The 19,286-nt window shown below is 43.9% G+C and overlaps 1 protein-coding gene across 1 annotated transcript in view; it reads left to right on the plus strand.

The window, feature by feature from the left end:
* PRKCE (protein kinase C epsilon) overlaps positions 1-19,286 on the plus strand; it is a 318,307-nt gene that overhangs the window by 128,164 nt on the left and 170,857 nt on the right. Inside the window, exon 2 of the mRNA XM_081188544.1 lies at positions 9,680-9,743. Coding sequence (XP_081044670.1) covers positions 9,680-9,743 — 64 coding nt within the window. The remainder of the gene's footprint in view (positions 1-9,679; positions 9,744-19,286) is intronic.

Here is a 19,286-nt window from a genome sequence, read left to right on the forward strand (position 1 = left end):
GGCTCAATAATAATAATAATAATAATAATAATAATAATAATAATAATAATAACAATAACAACAATAATAATAATAATAATATAACAATAACAATAATTTATTATTTATACCCCACCCATCTGACTGAGTTTCCCCAGCCACTCTGGGCAGCTCCCAATCAAATGTTAAAAACAATACAGCATTAAATATTCCCTAAACAGGGCTGCCTCCAGATGTCTTTTAAAGATAAGACAGCTCCTTATTTCCTTCACATCTGAAGGGAGGGCGTTCATAGAATCATAGAATCATAGAGTTGGAATAGACCACAAAGGCTATCGAGTCCAACCCCCTGCCAACCAGTTCCACAGGGTCAGCGCCACTACCGAGAAGGCCCTCTGTCTGGTTCCCTGTAACCTCACTTCTCACAATGGGGGAACTGCCAGAAGGCCCTCTGCGCTGGATCTCAGCGTTCGGGTTGAACGATAGGGGTGGAGACGCTCCTTCAGGTATACAGGACCAAGGCCCTTTAGGGCTTTAAAGGTCAGCACCAACACTTTGAATTGTGCTCGGCAACGTACTGGGAGCAAATGCAGATCTCTCAGGACCGGTGTTATGTGGTCCCAGCGGCCACTCCCAGTCACCAGTCTAGCTGCCGCATTCTGGATTAGTTGCAGTTTCCGGGTCACCTTCAAAGATAGTTCCACGTAGAGCGCATTGCAGTAGTAGTCCAAGCGGTAGATAACCAGAGCATGTACCACTCTGGCAAGACAGTCTGCGGAAAGGTAGGGTCTGGGCCTGCATACTGTAGTTTGCCAGTTTCGGACATTACAACAAACTATGGGTTTTGCTATCATGCAGAAACAAAAAAGAAACTGTGTATGAGAGGAGAGGAGAGGAGAGGAGCTCTCTCCTGATTAAACCAGCCTGTTATCACATAGGATCTCTCTGCTCTACAGGCCTAAACTCATTTAATGCTCTCAATTCATCTCCCCAAAAGACTGTATGTATAGTCACCAGGATTCTTCAAAAGGAAGACATGAGTTTGGTCTCCCCACTGCCCTTTTTTTCCTTTGCACATCATGGTTGTTTGTTTTTAGGTTTTAAGCCAATGTGCAGGGAATGCCTTGTTTTAATTGATTGGATGTGAAACACTCTAGGAGCTGTTTTGCCTAAACAGCCGGGTACGAATGCTCTAAATAAAGAAATAAGTTTTGCAGGGCCCTATTGTTAGGGTGGGAGGAGAGCAGAAATGAAATGTCAAGAAGTTTCTTCATCATAAAAGAGGGCTAAATCAGGCAATGTTTGCAAGCAAGCAGGCACAATACCTCGATCCTCCGTGCCCCCCCCCCCAATCAAGGTAATTCAAGATAATGGAAACATAACGTGTGAAAAAAAGAGGGATCAGATCAAAGTTGATTCACTTGCTGCATTTCTGTAGTGAAGGCCCTTAACAAAAGCTTTGGAAATTAAAATACTATCCCGAACTTATTCATAGATTCAATACGGATCAAGGCCACCATCCTGGCGTTTTCTCCCAGAGTGCTCCAGTTTCCTCTGGCCAGGGGAAATGATCCGTGCGTTTGGGGTTAAAAGTAGTTCAGCCTCCTCTGAGTAATTGTTTCCATGTCCAGCGAACTTGCTGTCTCTCTGCCGAAACTGCCAAGAAATGTGCCAGTGAATGTCAGTTGTGGACAGAGATTGTATTATGTGAACTTATAGAGATGCTGGAGCTCATATTGCCAAGCCTTCTGACATCCAACATAGGTTTCTTTTTCCTCGGCACATTTTTCCTTGAGCCTGATGTAACTTCAGTGTTATGAAGCCTTTCTGCTGCCAATGGCACAGCGTTGGAGCTGCTGCAGTGTGACTCCTTATGATACCATAACAGTAAAGTTGGAGCCAAAATCTCATTGGAGCAGCTCAAAACTGTGTCTCCTTCCCATTTTGCCATTGTCCCACTCTTTTAAGAAAGGAGGATGGTGCAAAGATGAGGGAAGAATCACAGCGTGAGTTCCTTCTATATGGCTAAGGGATTCTGCTGTACATCACATCTGTACTCATAAACCACTTCCACAGTCATGGCTCCCCCCCAAAAAAAATCCTGGGAACTGTAGGGTGCTGTGAGTTGTTAGGAGAAGCCTCACGGAGCTATAGTTCCCAGTAGCCTTCTACTTTCTTCTTCAGCGACCACTCGTAGCCAAGTAAGCTTATCTTCCATGAGCACAGTCTTAACAGTGAGTCTGTAGGTGACTGTGGAGGCCAATTCTAGATCTACCCATCCTTCCATGGTGGGGACATTGGTTTTGAGGCGGGAGTTGATCACGGTGAGGGTTTGCCTTTCTCTTAGATCATTTCTCCCTTTCGTCTTGAGTTCGAGTGTCTTCAAAGCCCATGACACCTTTGGTAAAAGCTGTTCTCCAACTGGAGCACTCGCAGGCCAGTGTTTCCCAGTTGTCGGTGTTTATACTACATTTTTTAAAGATTTGCCTTGAGAGAATCTTTAAACCTCTTTTGTTGACCACCAGCATTACGCTTTCCATTTTTAAGTTCGGAATAGAGTAGTTGCTTTGGAAGACAATCATCAGGCATCCGCCCAGCATGACCATTCCAACGAAGTTGATGTTGAAGAATCATTGCTTTGGCACTCGTGATTTTTGCTTCTTCCAGTACGTTTAACAAACAGCAGCCTTAACAAACTCCAGTTCCTAGGATTATATGTGTGGGGAGCCAGGGCTGTTAAAACGGTGTAACAGTGCTTTACAGGTACCAAGCGAGTGCCACCACAATCAATGTGGCATAGATTGACCACGTCTGACTTGGCCAAAAAGAGGAATTGCATCACCACAGTTAGATCTAAACTTACTGAAAAATTCCATTTCCAGCTATTTTCCACTGAGTTTGTATTATGTAACCTGAGCAAAAAATAATTCCTGTACACCCCCCCCCCCAAGTTTTTGGTTGGGCATCCTCTGTCTTCCCATGGACGTTATGCAGATAAATAAGGTTATTCTCTGTCTGTTGCTTTGCAAATGATTTCCAATAGCTGTTCGCTGGTCATTTTGCCGTATTAATGGTGTCCTGAATTCACATGGCCCATAATTTGGGAACATTGGCTTTTAACGTTGCAGGCTTTCACAAATCAATTGATTTCGGAATGTTGTGATTATTCTGTCTGCAAGTTGCTTTTCACTGGCTAGATTAAAACAACAACAACAACAGAACAGCCCGCTGAATCCAGCCATTGGCCCATCTAGTCCAGAATCCTGTTCTCAAGCCCCACAAGCAGGACTCAAGCACCAAGAGCCATCCTCTCCTGTGGTTTCCAGCATCGCTGCCTCCAACTGTGGCGGCACAGCGGAGCCACGATGGCTAGTATCCATGGACAGCCTTGCAAGAAGGTTGCAGGTTCAATCCCCAGCATCTCCAGGGCTGGGAGAGACTCCTGCCTGAAACCCTGGAAAACCGCTGCCAGTCAGTGTAGACAGTATTGAACTAGATGGACCAATTACTTCACCCAGTGCAAGGCAGATTCCTATGTTCCAGTGATTGGTTTTCATAAAAGAAAAAGACCATGGGGGTTCTGTGTGGTTTCCGTAAAGCTTTTCTGTATTATTAAAGCCTCATGCCATTATGTTTGCTGTCTCCGTTATTAATGAAATCACGAGAAGGCATTTGTAGTACAAATGAGCATTCTGGCCATTGGGGGTTTGATATCTGCTCTGCAGAGCAAATGAAGCAAGCTGTCAGAGTCATGTGGAGGTGCCTTGACGTGGGCGGGGGGGGGGCAAGTTTAACAGGTCAGTTGCTTTTGGTGCTTCCTAAGTTTTCAGCATCCTTTTTGAATTAGGGCCTTGTGTATTACTCATGCAAACACTTTGGAGGTGACAAATGTTAGCTGAGTGTTTTGGCAACGGGTGAGATGCTGCATAGCTGCAGGGGAACGAAGAGGATTACATTTCGGCAAGCCGTAACAAAATGTCACCACGTTGTGTCGTGACAGAACGGAAACCCTCGCATCAATGTGACAATTAGTCTTGTCCTCCTGCCTCTGACAAAGCATAATATGAAAATTTTATGTCCCCGATTTCAAAACTTCAATGTCTCTTGAATGGCTCTGTCACAATTCTCTGTGGTAAGCTCCCAAGCAGAATATTTATGTCCCGTTTGCTTTTAAACACCTTGGTTTTAACCTCATATCTTTCCCTTTAAAAAGGTGTATTTTACAGGTATAAAACAATCCAGACCAGAAGTTGTATGTAAATTTTAAAATATTGGATGCAGCTGGGTTCCCATCCCCACTTTATTTTGAGCAAAATGTGATCAAACGCTTAAAGCTCATTTGGCTAGGGCTGTGTCTGTGAGGTAAATATCAATCTAATACATTGGGAGCGGGGTGTAAAAAGCAGCTGAGGGTGAGTTTTGAGATGTTGGGGAGCAGTGGCTTCACCCCTGCCTCCCAATGGAGATGATGATGATGATGATGAAGAAGAAGAATGTGGTAAAACTAACAAAGTTAGCAAAAGCACAGTACAACGTCAAACATTGAAAACTTCCCCAAAGATCCACACCTGACACACACGTTTAAAGCATGTGACTTCACTCAAATAATCCTGTTAAGGGTACTGGAAATTGCAGTACAGTGGTACCTCGGGTTAAGAACTTAAGTCGTTCTGGAGGTCTGTTCTTAATCTGAAACTGTTCTTAACCTGAAGCACCACTTTAGCTAATGGGGCCTCCCGCTGCCGCCGCGCCGCTGCTGCACAATTTCTGTTCTCATCCTGAGGTAAAGTTCTTAATCCGAGGTAATATTTCTGGGTTAGCAGAGTCTGTAACCTGAAGTGTCTGTAACCTGAAGCATACAGTGGTACCCGAGGTACCACTGTACTGCGATGAGGAAACTACAGTTCCCAGGAATTATTGAAAGACATGTACAGTGGTACCTCGGGTTAAGTACTTAATTCGTTCCGGAGGTCCGTTCTTAACCTGAAGCAAAGTTCTTAACCTGAAGCACTATTTCTGGGTTAGCAGAGTCTGTAAACTGAAGCGTATATAAGCTGAAGCGTATGTAACCCGAGGTACCACTGTATATTGGGTGTGCTTTACACACTGGTGGAGGAAGGGGTGTGTGGTAGTTGTGGCCTGCCCAGGTGTCATCCCCGGGGGAGGGGTGACCTCACCGCCCCCCCGGATGCTAGCCCCGCCCCCGAAGGCGGCTACCCTGCCCCCAGGTGCACAGCTTGTGTGCCGCTCCTGGTGCTGGAGCAGCTAGCTCCGCCTCTGGCTTTACATTTATGATGTGGTTCTGCCCCAACTTTATATTTAACGTTCCTGCAATGTAAAGGTTAGGTTGGCGCTATCTAAGGGATTTGAAATCACAGAAAGGATTGAAAGTGAACATGGTGTGTGAATGGTATAAGCTGGGACAACGAGGAATATGGATTCCTTTTATTTTAGGGGGCCATCTGCAGAATATTACTGACATGGTTCAAAGGCAGCCATCATCTCTTAACTTCAAAACATCTACCTCGCACGCTGCTCTTCTGATCTTCTAATAGACTGCACTTAAAACGTTTACAAAGGAGGGAGGGAGCATTTTGACGTTATCAGTGCCTGTCTTGATCCCACAGGAAATGCTGATATTTTGCTGAATTTCATCGGGAGTGGGAATCCTCACCATTTCCTATTTTTTTAAAAGTTTGCAACTCTTTCCTGCTCATATGCACAGATCGTTTTTAATTGTCTCGCCACTCACACCCTGTGCATTCCGGCCCCTCTTTGTAGTTAGGGGGATAATCTGGGAGGTTTTAATTTCGTGCGTTTTCATATAGATGGATCAAGTCAGCTTTGTTTGCAGGTTAAAATTCAGTATAGACATAGCACCACATTAGACAATGCGTGTCGTGCCTGGGCAGAAAATTCCCTCCAGTCCTTAGCAATATCTCTCTCTCCCTACTCCCACCACCACACACTTTCTTTATGAAACGCAATCTGATAATTATCTGCCTTTTCCACTTTCTGAGATGGCGAGGTCCAGATGTAAGCCGCTTTGATCAAAAGCCGCTCCAGCCACTCTTAAAAGGGGAAATAAATAAATAGGAACATCTACCGAGATGTTAATATAGCATTAATACTCTAGCACATTCCCTAAAAGGGCAGTTCTTCTTCCTCTTCCCAGCAATGATGTAATCCTGGCAGGATCCGCAGAGTTCTCGCATTACCGAAACGTTATCGTAAATAATTAAAAAGTAAATGCCACTTGTCAGAACTAATGACCAAAGTGCAGTTTGCGGGGCATTGATGCTCAACTGTGTTTGTTTGTGTGTGTGAGAGAGAGAGAGAGTGAGAGAGAGTTTTCACTTCCTTTAATTATTGGCGCACAGTAGTCATTATGATTCTGGATGAGCGCGATGCTTATTTAAGCATTTTAGTTCGGTTCTGGATTCTCTTTTCCTTGTAGCAGATCCCACGTGGATTTAGAGGGATGTGGTTTGAATGCTGCGTTCCCGTCTCTCTGTCCTGCCGTGGACACAGTTTGCAGAGTTAGCACTTAGCATTGGTCACGGTCAACGTGGTTTAGCTTCCGCAAGGGCAGCATGCTTTATTTGGTCCGGCTGCAATGCTGCCTACATTACTTCAGAGTAAGCCCTATTAAGGTCATTGGGGCTTGCTTCCTACTGAACATGCGCAGGATCATAGGAAAAGAGGATTAGACAGATTAATGGAGGAGACGGCTCTCAAGAGCCAGTGTGGTGTAGTGGTTAAGAGCGGTAGTCTCGTAATCTGGTGAATCGGGTTCGATTCCCTGCTCCTCCACATGCAGCTGCTGGGTGACCTTGGGCTAGTCACACTTCTCTCTGAAGTTTTTCAGCCCCACTCACCTCACAGAGTGTGGAAGGGAAAAGGAGATTGTTAGCCTCTTTGAGACTCCTTAGGGTAAGCTAGATGGATGGGGTATAAGTAATAGATAATGATGATGATGATGGTGATGATGATGATGATGATGAAAGGTGCCAGTGTGGTTGCACAGTTGTTTAATATCAGCAATTATAAATACACATTATTTGTTGTAACTCGGGAGTAGGTGCCTCATGGAATGCAATAGGTCAGGGATGAAGGAAACAGTGTCCCCCCCAGATTTTGCTGAACTACATCTGCTTTGATTTCGAGCCATTTGGCCATGCAGGGGCTGATGGGAGTTGGAGTCCAGCAACATAGGGAGGTCCGAGGGCTTCCATAACCCTGCAGTAAGCAATAGGTTTTGTCCCCCTATTTTGCACCTGGTTCCAGTGGGTGGAACTTTGGTTTCTAATTCCAAACAAACAAACAGACAGACAGACAAAAAACCAAAGTCACTCACACAAGCCTGGGACTGCCCAGCTATAAAAGACAGCAATTACAGGAACCAAAAAGTTCTTTTCAGACCTTGGCTCTGCACCGCAGGCACCGTGCATTGGTGCCAAATATGCATTGTACTAAATATGTATTGTGTTAACATCCTGAAATATAGCCACCGCGTGTGTAAGAGATCAGCTCCTCCCCCATGTTCCCTCGCAATTTCGAAGGTCAATCGAGAATAGCATTTGGAAATTGCCGCCTTTGTGCCAACTCGAGGCGGACAAGGACACTCAGGAGACGGCCTGTTCTTGGCTGCTGCACCTTGTGGAACGTCCGGAGACTCTGTAGCCTGAGCACCTCTCATAGAATCATAGAATCATAGAATCATAGAGTTGGAAGAGACCACAAGGGCCATCGAGTCCAACCCCCTGCCAAGCAGGAAACACCATCAGAGCACTCCTGACATATGGTTGTCAAGTCTCTGCTTAAAGACCTCCAAAGAAGGAGAATCCACCACACTCCTTGGCAGCAAATTCCACTGTCGAATAGCTCTTACTGTCAGGAAGTTCTTCCTAATGTTTAGGTGGAATCTTCTTTCTTGTAGTTTGGATCTTCGCACATGGCAAGGAGCGGCAGAAAGAGGGTCCTGCCTTTCACTCTCCTGGGATCACACTTCTTTTTTTCAATGATATTCTTAATAAGTTTCAACAATTTTAACATACACAATCCAGTACACATTTAATCCCCCCTGTTATTTTGTTGACTTCCTACCCCTTTTTCCATGGAGTTGTTGTTTTCCCCCTTCTGCTGCACGCTGTCTTCTATTTGTTAAATCTAGAGTGGTACCTTGGTTCTCACACTTAATCCATTCCGGAAGTTCATTCCAGAACCAAAGCGTTCTAAAACCAAGGCACACTTTACGATAGAAAGTAATGCAAAATTGATTTATCCATTCCACATTTTCAAAAAACAACCCCTAAAACAGAAATTTAACACGGATTTTACTATCTAACGACACCATTGATCCATTAAATGAAAGCAATAAACAGTGTACTGCAGTCACACAATCAGTCAATCAGTAGCTGAACTGGGTTCCACAGTCACATACAAAAAAGAGCTACAGAAACGCAAAATAAATAGCAAAAACAGACAGACCTCAGCGTAAAACGGAAGTGTGGCACTCAGATCATCAGCGTTACACTCAAATCGGAGCACATTCGGCTTCCGAAAACAGTTCGCAAACCGGAACACTTACTTCCAGGTTTGCAGTGTTTGGGTTCCAAGTTGTTTGAGTACCAAGGCGTTTAACAACCAAGGTACCACTGTAATTACTTCTGTTGCTCATAGCTCAAATCCTGCGTGCGAGTTCATCATACTATATAATATTTCTTTAAGCAGTCCGGAAAAGGCATCCATTCTTCCATAAAACACTCATCTTTAGATTCTCTCAATTTTGCTCTTAATTTTGCCAGTTCTGCACAGTCCATTATCTTGCTCATCCGTTCTTCTTTGGTGGGAACTTCTTCCACTTCTGAGCAGTAAAGAATCCTAGCTGCTGTTGTTACTGCTGGGATCACACTTCTGAGGGGAAACTTACTTGCCTCCTGAGTGAAAAGCTGCAGACGTTCCAAATGCAGGCAGAGCGTTGTTCATTATGTGTATTATCCCAAAACCTTGACAGTAGATGCATGAATTGCTTGTACATCCACATTTTGCTGTTTCCAACACATGAAGACACTCTCGACAGTTTCCATAAATTCTTTTGGGAGCCAGTGTTGAAGCCAACGATGCTCTGAAGGCTGTAAACATCTGTTACATTTTAATTGTTTTACTACAGTCTTCCCCTGCTTAGTGCCCTCCAGATGTTTTAGACAACAACTTCCAGCATCCTTGAACATTGGCTATGTTGGCTGGAGATTATGGGAGTTGGAGTCCAAATCATCTGGAAAGTATGAGATCGGGGAAGGCTGTTTGAAGATATTGTTCACTTGATAATTTATATTCCCCCCCCACATGTGTTTACCTATCCCAAACATTTGGAATATGCAGAGTTGTGGATTCAAGAATCAGATAAAGTGTTGCCCTTACTTGTCTTCAGGTAATTAAGAAAGGGGACCCTGTGAGGTTGAAATCCAGCAGTGTAAACAAATGTTTATGAGGACCCTTCCTACTTAGATCTGAGGCTGGATTGAGATGGCACATCAGAATCTGATGGACTTTTTCAAGTCCTTAAAATCACTGGCTTCCATTGAGTATGCGGTACAAGGATTTGCAAGATGACGTTTAGTAATAAACAAACAAACACACCCAAGGAAACGTACACATGGGAATTCTAATAATAAATATTTGCTTTTTCCAACTGCAGATTGATTTGGAACCAGAAGGAAGAGTGTATGTCATCATAGATCTTTCAGGCTCATCAGGTGAAGGTAAGACTGTTGGGTTTTATCATATTCTGCCGTTAATAGCAGACTTATAGTACATTATTGGACACATGATTCAGGACTCCTTCCTCCAAAGATAAGCCTCTAGGTATATGTACCACAGGGAGCTTGAGAAAACCAGGTGCTCCCTGTGATGCGTACCTGTCTCAAACAAATATTTGTGACACCCACATGCTCTTTTAAGTGGTGATGCTGTGGAAATTCAAAATCTAAGGTTGCAATTAGGAGGTGTGTAATTCTCAAATGTATTATGAGCTCTGGCTTTGAGATGATGAAGTTTAGGATTTTTGTCATTAATCCAAACCAATTGATTACAAGTTAATTTATACTTTCTGTGCCTGCATGGTTGGCATGACTCAGCCACACTTTGCAGCTTGCGTGCATGCCCAGTATCTGTGAGTCTTTACTTTCCTGAAGGTAATTCAAATACTCTGATCCCAATGCACATTACGTGTGGAATGGTTTTATTGCACTGAATCTTCTGATGAACCCGAATTTTTGTTGGTGATGGTTGGTGTGCCTCTGCCTCCACCTGTTTCCACCTGCTTCATCTTGATCTACTGACAGATGAAGCAAAGCAGATTTCCTTTTGCCAGTGAGCAAAGACTTTGTCGTTCCAGCAAACCACCAGCTGGCTCACGTGACAGGGTCTTCTCTCTCTCTCTCTCTCTCTCTCTCTCTCTCTCTCTCTGTGTGTGTGTGTTGTATTTCATCCTCCTTGTTGTTCTTTTCAGTGGTTTTACGTGTTGCCAGTGCTGCTTTCAATAGGGTTACTTACTTAACTTTAATTCATTAATTAAAGGGAGATCCAGGTATAAAATAAATCAGAGTGTCACTCAGAGTCTCTGGAAAACAAGTGGACCTTCGCCATATGGCTAAAACGCATTAAGGTTGGGGCCACTGATGCTCCCAAGGAGACAGCGTTTTCTACAATATGTGAACATGTAGGGGTCTGTGACACATCGAGGATAAACAAGCCGTTGTTTTCTTTCTGTTGCAATTGGAAAGAACTTAATTTGTGCAGAGGTTAGGTATCTGCAACAGCAGGGGCGTGTGGAGATCCATCCAGTTTGTCGTGACTTCATATTTGTTAAATATGTCGTGACTGCGTATTTAAATACATGTGTGATATTTTAGCGGTTGCTGTATATGTTAGAAAAAGAAAGCCTAAGGATTGTGTTATACAGGAACTCTCAAGAAGAAACAATAAGAAAAGAAAAGAAAAGAAAAGAGGAAATGTATTTTCATAGGTTATGTACCGTATACAGTGAGGGGGGAAAGTATTTGATCCCCTGCTAAATATGCCCGTTTACCCTCTGACGAAGAAATGACCAGTCCATAATTGTAATGGTAGGTTTATTGTAGCTGTGAGAGACAGAATAATAAAAGGAAAACACCCAGAAGACAAAAGTCAGAGAATGATGTGCATTATAATGAGTGAAATGAATATTTGATCCCCCATCAACCAGCCAGATGTCAGGCTACCTGGTATCTTCACTGTATGTAACGAGCTGAGATTAGAAGCACCTGCTGTAAGGGAGAGGTCTTACCTGTAATCCCAGTTCGTTACAGTACCTGTACAAAAACACCTTCACAGTTTACAGTGACTATTATTCAGCCTGTTGCGCTTTGTGTATTGTGATAACTGCATTTGCATAGCAAGGTATTGAATTTGTTTTGTATATGCTACCTTGGCATCCATTTGAAATGTAGGGTTTCCTAAAAATATACCAAACGACAATATCCATATTCTTCTGCATGTGGACAGCAAAAAGATTTCCAGTTTCTCCTCGTTTCTCTCCCCCCCCCCCAACTTTTGTCCTGCTTGGTGCATTTTATATTCTGTTATTAAATGGCAATATGCAATGATGTGTGTTGAGGTGAAAGACTGAATTCTTTTACTATAAGCTTCTATATACCGCTTTTTATCATACTGAGCACAAAGCGATGTGTTGAACACAAAGCAGCTAACTTTGTGGATGCAAAGCAGCATGGTGTGTCCTAAACAGCTATGCCCTCTCCTTGTCTCTCAGCACCTGCCATCTGCGGCGGCTGTCTCACCCTGCCTAACGGTAGAGCCGGTCAGGCAGTATTCATTTATTAATTACAAGAATTTGAAAACAAAACAGAGCAGGGCTTATTAGATCTAGTAACACTCCTAGTCCTTGAGTGGGAAACTGAGCTGAGCTGGTAAACCTGGATTCCAAGGTTTGTTTAGCTAGCAATTATCTGTGTGGCCTTAGGAAAAAAGCCCCCGTCGACATCTGCTTCCAATCTGCGAAAAAGAATAATGACAGAGCCTGGTTGTGAAGTGGAGGGGTTTTTTAAAAAAAGAGAGAGAGAGGTATTTTGTATGCAGCTACTATATGGATGATTAATAATGTGCACTTGCCTTTGGAATACCTTATAAAGCCCTCTCCTGACATCCCTGGGTGCTTGCCGCATCCTCCATTGGTCAAGATGGCAAATGGCGAGAACTAAAGCAGTTCCGAAGGTAGCTAGCTGATGCATAGACGTCCTCGCTGTTTACTACCTTGGCATGATGAAGCGGCAAATCTATCAAGAAAGCAGGAACGAGAAAACAGGAGTATAGGAAACCATTCCAAGGGTTCCATTATCTCTTTTGGCAAGGCTGTCCCTCCTTTTGCTGCCTCTGAGCCCTGGTGTTAGCCTCCTGCTCCTATTTCATCTCACCCGTCTCCTCGTGGAAGCTGTTTTTTCCTCTGTGCCTGTATGCGCACCCTGCTGACATTGGCTGGGCCCAGAGCAGCCTGCCTCATAATCTTCGACTCTGGTTATCACTGAGTCAGCAGTTTGGACGAGAAAGCATTTCTCTTTTCTCCTCTCTTTGATGGAAGACGATAGTCTTTCAGCAGCACGGCATTCCTTCTTCTTTTGGCTCCTTTGGACGTTGGCGGCTGCCCAAGACCACATTGATTTTTCCATAGTAAGCAGCCTTTTTCTCTTTGGTAAGCATTATTTCTAGAAAAGAGCAGCCACAGGCTCGCTCCCCCCCCCCCCCGTTTCTGCTCTTAGAGCAGTGCCCTTTGTGTATGAAACATACTTTGCTTGGTCCTCCTTGCAGTAGACGCATTGAAATTCGTGGTTATAACTAAATTGGAGTAGACACGTTGAAATTAAAGGTCATAAGTAAGTTTGTCTACTATTTGTCTACTATTTATATTTATCTACTATATATTATATTATATTATATTATTATATTATTATATTATATTATTATATTATATTATATTATATTATATTATATTATATTATATTATATTATATTATATTATATTATTATATACAAATATATTATATTTGTCTACTATCTGCAACAGGTCTGCTCTGAGTCCTTTTGAATTCCCTCCCTTTGGATACAAGGCAGGCACCTACTGAAAGCCTTCCTCTTAAAGCAAGCTGTTTAATAATAATAATAATAATAATAATAATAATAATAATAGAATCATAGAGTTGGAATAGATAATAATAATAATAATAATAATAATAATAATAATAATAATAATAATAATAATAATAATAATTTATTTATATCCCGCCCTCCACAGCCGAAGCCGGGCTCAGAGCGGCTAATAACAGTAAAATAATACAGCATTCTAAAATCAGTTCATTATAAAATCAGTTCAAATCAAATTGATGGCAACCATTGGGCTAGAGTTCTGTGAAGAATGACCAAAGGAGGGGGTCAGGCTGTGCCTTGGCCAAAGGCCTGGTGGAACAGCTCTGTCTTGCAGGCCCTGTGGAAAGATGTCAAGTGCCGCAGGGCCCTAGTCTCTTGTGACAGAGTGTTCCACCAGATCGGAGCCACAGCTGAAAAAGCCCTGGCTCTGGTTGAGGCCAGCCTAACCTCTCTGTGGCCCGGGATCTCCAAGATGTTTTTGTTTGAAGACCGTAAGGTCCTCCGTGGGACATACCAGGAGAGGCAGTCCTGAGATCTTTCCCAGTCTGCATTCATATTTGAATTGTTTTAATTATGTTTTCTAGTGGTTCCTCAGTTGTTGTTTGCCACCTTTCGCTCCTTGGTAGTGGTGGGTTGGGAGGTAGGGTGGGATATAAATTTAATTAATATATAGGAAAATAAAATAAGGCAACTCCATATAACGACATGCATCTGGACTGAAGATGCTCTCTGATATTGCTTAGCAAGGCTAATGTCACATGGAAGATGGCGCAAGCTTGTTTTTCTCATCAGCGTCCAGCCCTGATGAGTGTCTAACCAGTTCCTGACATGACTGTGCAGAAATCCAGCCTTTCTGGGATTTGATGTTCCAATAAATTAATACAATAACAACAACAACAACAACTGGAAATCAAACCAGAATTATCTTTATTAAATACATTCCCACGACAACAATCTGGATTTACATAATAAATAATTAAGACAAGAGGTGAGACGCAACATAACCAGACTCTGGGAAGACATTTCTGGCAGAAAGATGGACAATTGGTTCAAAACAGTTTGGGAAACAGCCCTCCTTGAGAGATTAACAAATAAACTGCACTTGACACATGGGCCGATCAAGAAAGATGACTTTACCCCAGTGTGGTTTAATTTCATAGCATATGCCAGTATTCCAGAAAATGAGCAATCCCCCCATCAGCATTTGGCTCAATCTGGTTGATATAAATGGAAATTTAAACGTAAATTATTATCTTTGCTTTGAAGCCCACCTCCCACATTCATCAATATATGAACACCTTATATTGTTTCATTGGTAACATAAGAGGGGGAAAAGAACTATTACTCATACTTAATCTAAGCTCAAGGGCTCCTGATTAGGCGTTTAGCTGTGCACTGTTGAATGTTATCTGTTAACTCTTCTATCCTGCTTCCACTCTGTTTCTGTATTTGTTTAAACCACTTCACGAACCAAGAACTTATACATTGACCTCTAATAATAAACCATATGCTGTAGATAGCACTGCAAACTTATTATGCTATTTTTTTGTGATATGCAAATAATGTGAGAAGACCTGGGTCTATTTATCTGTATTGTTGATTATTCCTATTATCCTTGTTTAGACAACCCAATAAAAAGTGGCTTTTCTCAAAGTTCTTACCTCCTCTACACCTCCTTTAGGAAGGAGTTTGCCTCTGACTGCAAGTTCATGCTGTGTATGGCAACACTCTCTAATAATTCATAAGTAGCTTTTGCAGCTACAACCTGCTTGTCTGTTTCCCTGGAAAAGTGCACTTGATGCAAACTTTACACCAGCAGGTGACTCATTCCTTTTGTTGGGGGGGGGGCAGAGACACCATAATGTTCTTCCATGTTTGGTTGAAAGGCTAGAGAATGATTAACAGTTGCATCCTCCTTCTCCATATTTCCTTTTGCCATGTCTCCTGGATCCACGAAGTCGTTTTTGCATCAAGGCAAGGTGATTAATTATGTTTGTCTGGTTGCCTGCACTTAACTGAAAATACAGGTTTGGATTTCGGCACAGGAGTGGGAAGATTAAGCTTCAGCAAAATATCACAGCTCATGCATGTAGGTGGGATACGTATGTGTCACCAGGAGCAGCACATTGAAATCTTTTGGTTTCCAAGTGAAGTTACTGTATTTACTCTTATCTAATGCGCCATCGTATCTAATGTGCACCCTGATTTTCACGTCGTGATTTGGCCAGAAAAGGTGCACATTACATTCAAGTAAATATGGTAACTCTTTATTGGAAGAAATGAGGCTGCTCAATAGTGCCAGGACTACTGAGCACAGCAACACTTCCCAGCAGATCTTGCCCCTATAAGGCAGTTGTGGGGCCTCTCCCCAGCTGCCTAAGCCTCCCCTTCTCCTGGGCCCTTCCCAAGCAATCTGAGACTCCACCGGCACACTTGTCTTTCCTCTTCCCTCTTCATACCTCTTCTGGTTCTGGGAGACTGTGGGAGAAACAAACTTGTGGTATAAAATTTCTCATCAAGACAATGGAAGGGGGGGTCCTGTAGTGTTAAGAGTGATGTTACCCACAGGTTTGTGTGATCAGAACAAAATGATAATTTGCACTAGGCTGATACAAACGTGGGCAATCCTAGAAATAGCCCCCAAGTGTAGTGGGTCCAGCTTTTGTGATCATGTGCACCCACCTATCCCCATGAGAAATGTAATGTAACCAAAGCATATATGGATACAGCTTGCACATTACACTCTTCCTGTTCTTTTCTGGAATAGAAACAAGGAGGCTGCCTTAAGCCATGCCAGACTCTGTGTTCATTTAGCCCAGTATGGTCTATTCTGACGGGCAGTGACTCTCCAAATGCAGCTCTTTCTCACCACCTGCTACCTGATTCTCCCCCTTTCTTCTTTTTTTACCTGGAGTTTCCAGGGGTTGCATTTGGGACCTTCTTTCCTCCCTGATATGAGAAATGGTCCCTCATAATACAATATCTTTATGCAGTTGTCAGTGTGTGTGTATATATAAATTTTAATGTGCATTTTGTTCAGTGACTGTAACCTTCTTGGTAGGCTCCACAATAATTTTGTTGGCACCAAATGAGACTTTCCGTGATCTGAATACTGTTATAAACTGGCCAGCTGCCTTTGACTTAGGCAGCCTGGAGGTATAGTTGTATGAATGGCTCCATCTGTCTGTATTCTCATCAGGCTATTTCTCTGGCCCCTCTCCAGTAGCCATTGCCATTTCCACTCATGACCCACAGAAAATTAATCAGATTTCCCCATCTGAGCTCAGTGCTAGGATTCTTTGAGTCTGAAAATGTAGCAGAGTAGTATATCCGGATTTCAAAATTTGGATCTAAGATGCAAATATCTATTGCAGATTTGCCTGCCTAGCCAGCATACAGTGCAACAAGCCAGTCTCTTGGTGCCCTCCAAGTCCTGTGGACTACAACTCCCATCATCCCTGACAACTGATCTTGGTGGTTGGGGCTGATGAGAGCTGTAGTCTAACAACATTTGGAAAGTGCCATGTTGCCTAGCCTTCTCCCTGATATACTTGCTTTTCCATACCTAGAGATAGATTTCATTACAGTGGTGCCCCGCAAGACGAACGCCTCGCGAGATGAAAAACTCGCAAAACGAAAGGTTTTTTCGTTTTCGAGTTGCCTCACAAGACGAATTTCCCTATGGGCTTGCTTCGCAAAACGAAGCTTGCCCCGCAAGCTCTGGGGACAGCGGGTCTTCCCCGCTGTCCCCGGACCTCTCTTGAAGCAAGGGGTGGCGGGGAGAAGCAATCTTCTCCCCGCAGCCCCAGGTCCGGGGACAGCGGGAAGCGCTTCCCGCTGTCCCCGGACCTCTTTTGAAGCAAGGGGCTGCGGGGAAATCGCTTCTCCCCACCACCCCTTGCTTCAAAAGAGGTCCGGGGACAGCGGGAAGTGCAGCGCTTCTTCCCCGCTGTCCCCGGACCTCTCTTGAAGCAAGGGGCGGCAGGGAGAAGCGATCTTCTCCCCGCCACCCCTTGCTTCAAAAGAGGTCCGGGGACAGCGGGGAAGAAGCGATCTTCTCCCCGCAGCCCCAGGTCCGGGGACAGCGGGAAGCACTTCCCGCTGTCCCCGGACCTCTTTTGAAGCAAGGGGCGGCGGGGAGAAGCGATCTTCTCCCCACAGCCCCTTGCTTCAAAAGAGGGGACAGAGCGGCGCTTCCCCTCTGTCCCCGGACGGTCTCCATAGGAACGCATTGATTGATTTTCAATGCATTCCTATGGGAAACCGTGCTTCGCAAGACGAAAAACTCGCAAGAAGAAAAAACTTGCGGAACGAATTAATTTCGTTTTGCGAGGCACCACTGTACATGGAAGAGCGTTTCAACACATGCACTTTCTACCATGACGTTACGGTGCATTCCAGAAAGGATTATTTCATCATTAGAATTGTAGGGTTGGAAGGGACCCTGAGGGTCATCTAGTCAAAGGGACAGCAATGCAAGAATCTTAACTAGATCATACAAGACAGATGGCCATCCAGCCTCTGCTTAAAAATCTCCAAGGAAAGAGAGTCCACCACATCTCCTGGGAGTCTGTCCGCTGTTGAACAGCTCTTGCTGTCAGAATGTTCTTCCTGATGTTTAGACAGAATCACCTTTCTTGTAAATTGAAGCCATCGGTTCGAGTCCTACCCTCCAGAGCAGGAGAAAACAAGCTCTTGATCATCTTGGTCGCCCTCGTCTTCACATGTTCCAGCTTGTCAATATTGTTCCTAAATTGTGGTGCCCAGAACTTGACAGGTGGGGTCTGACCAAAGGCATAAAAGAATGGTACTATTATAAGCCAAATGGGGACCACGTAGGACCAAGACAGCCAAATGAGGACACAGTTCACTGTCATCAATTGTTCAGTATCACATTTGTAAGTGTGTGTTCCAGAAGTTCTTTATGGGTTTGTGTGTATTTTATACAGACACAGGTTGTTCCGTCCCAACTGCTTTCATTTTATCATGGTTGACCTGACAACCCTTTATTATTGTGGATTGATTGGTTGTTCCCAAGTAGACCATCTAATCCTGTTTATACCAGCTCTCCACAGAAAAATAAAAAAAATCTCCCTCTGGACTTGTTTTCTGCTTACAGTGGTGCCCCGCAAGACGAATGCCTCGCAAGACGGAAAACCCGCTAGACGAAAGGGTTTTCCGTTTTTCAATGCGCTTCGCAGGACGAATTTCCCTATGGGCTTGCTTCGCAAGACGAAAATGTCTTGCGAGTCTTGAGATTTTTTTCCGCTTCCCCCCCCTTTTTCTAAGCCGCTAAGCCTTTAATAGCCTTTTAGCAGCTAAGCCGCTAAGCCTTTAATAGCCGCTAAACCGCTAATAGCGCTAATCTGCTAATCCGCTAATAGGGTTGCTTCACAAGACGAAAAAACCGCTAGACGAAGAGACTCGCGGAACGGATTAATTTTGTCTTGCGAGGCACCACTGTATCTGAGTTGCAGCCCAGAAGGTCTGGCCTTGGATTATATTTTCACCTAATCCATACCATCTCTTTCGTTTCCTGCCAGATCCAAACATCCATTAATCCTTCCATATCGAAGGATTCGATCATCTTCATCTATAAGTTGTTTGTTTTTTAAGTTGTGGTCCACTTACTAAAGTTTCTGATTGGCAGGGGAGTGTGAATTGGTATGAATGTTAGGTGGTATGAAAGAAATGAGTGCCCACAAGGCAAATATTTCAAAACCAGTTGTGGGCTTACTGTCCTATTGGTGCTTGAGGCTCCCAGGGGAAGCAGGCAGAGTGCAGGTCAAGCAGGAAACATTCAGCACTTTGGACAGCTCAGAGAGGTCCTGCTAAGAGGAGTTGTCTCTGAAGGGAGATAGAGCCAATTGAAACTTTGTGTAGGTTGACCCAGGTGTGGGTCACCTCCCTGGAAGTGCCGGCAGGCGAGCTGAAGGGCCCTCATTTTGTAGCCTTTGATTTCTACAAGGCTCGGGGAGGCAGAGGTATTGCTGGGAACTTTTTCTTTCAGTCAGAGGATGGTGGCAGGGCTGTGTTCTCTGGCCAGCAGGGCCCTGAATAAAATATTGGTGGTTCTCCCTGCAAGGAAACAGCCTGGACCTTGGCCT

The sequence above is a fragment of the Podarcis bocagei genome (genome assembly GCF_964188305.1).
Source record: "Podarcis bocagei genome assembly, chromosome: 3".
In the NCBI taxonomy this organism is placed as follows: domain Eukaryota; kingdom Metazoa; phylum Chordata; class Lepidosauria; order Squamata; family Lacertidae; genus Podarcis; species Podarcis bocagei.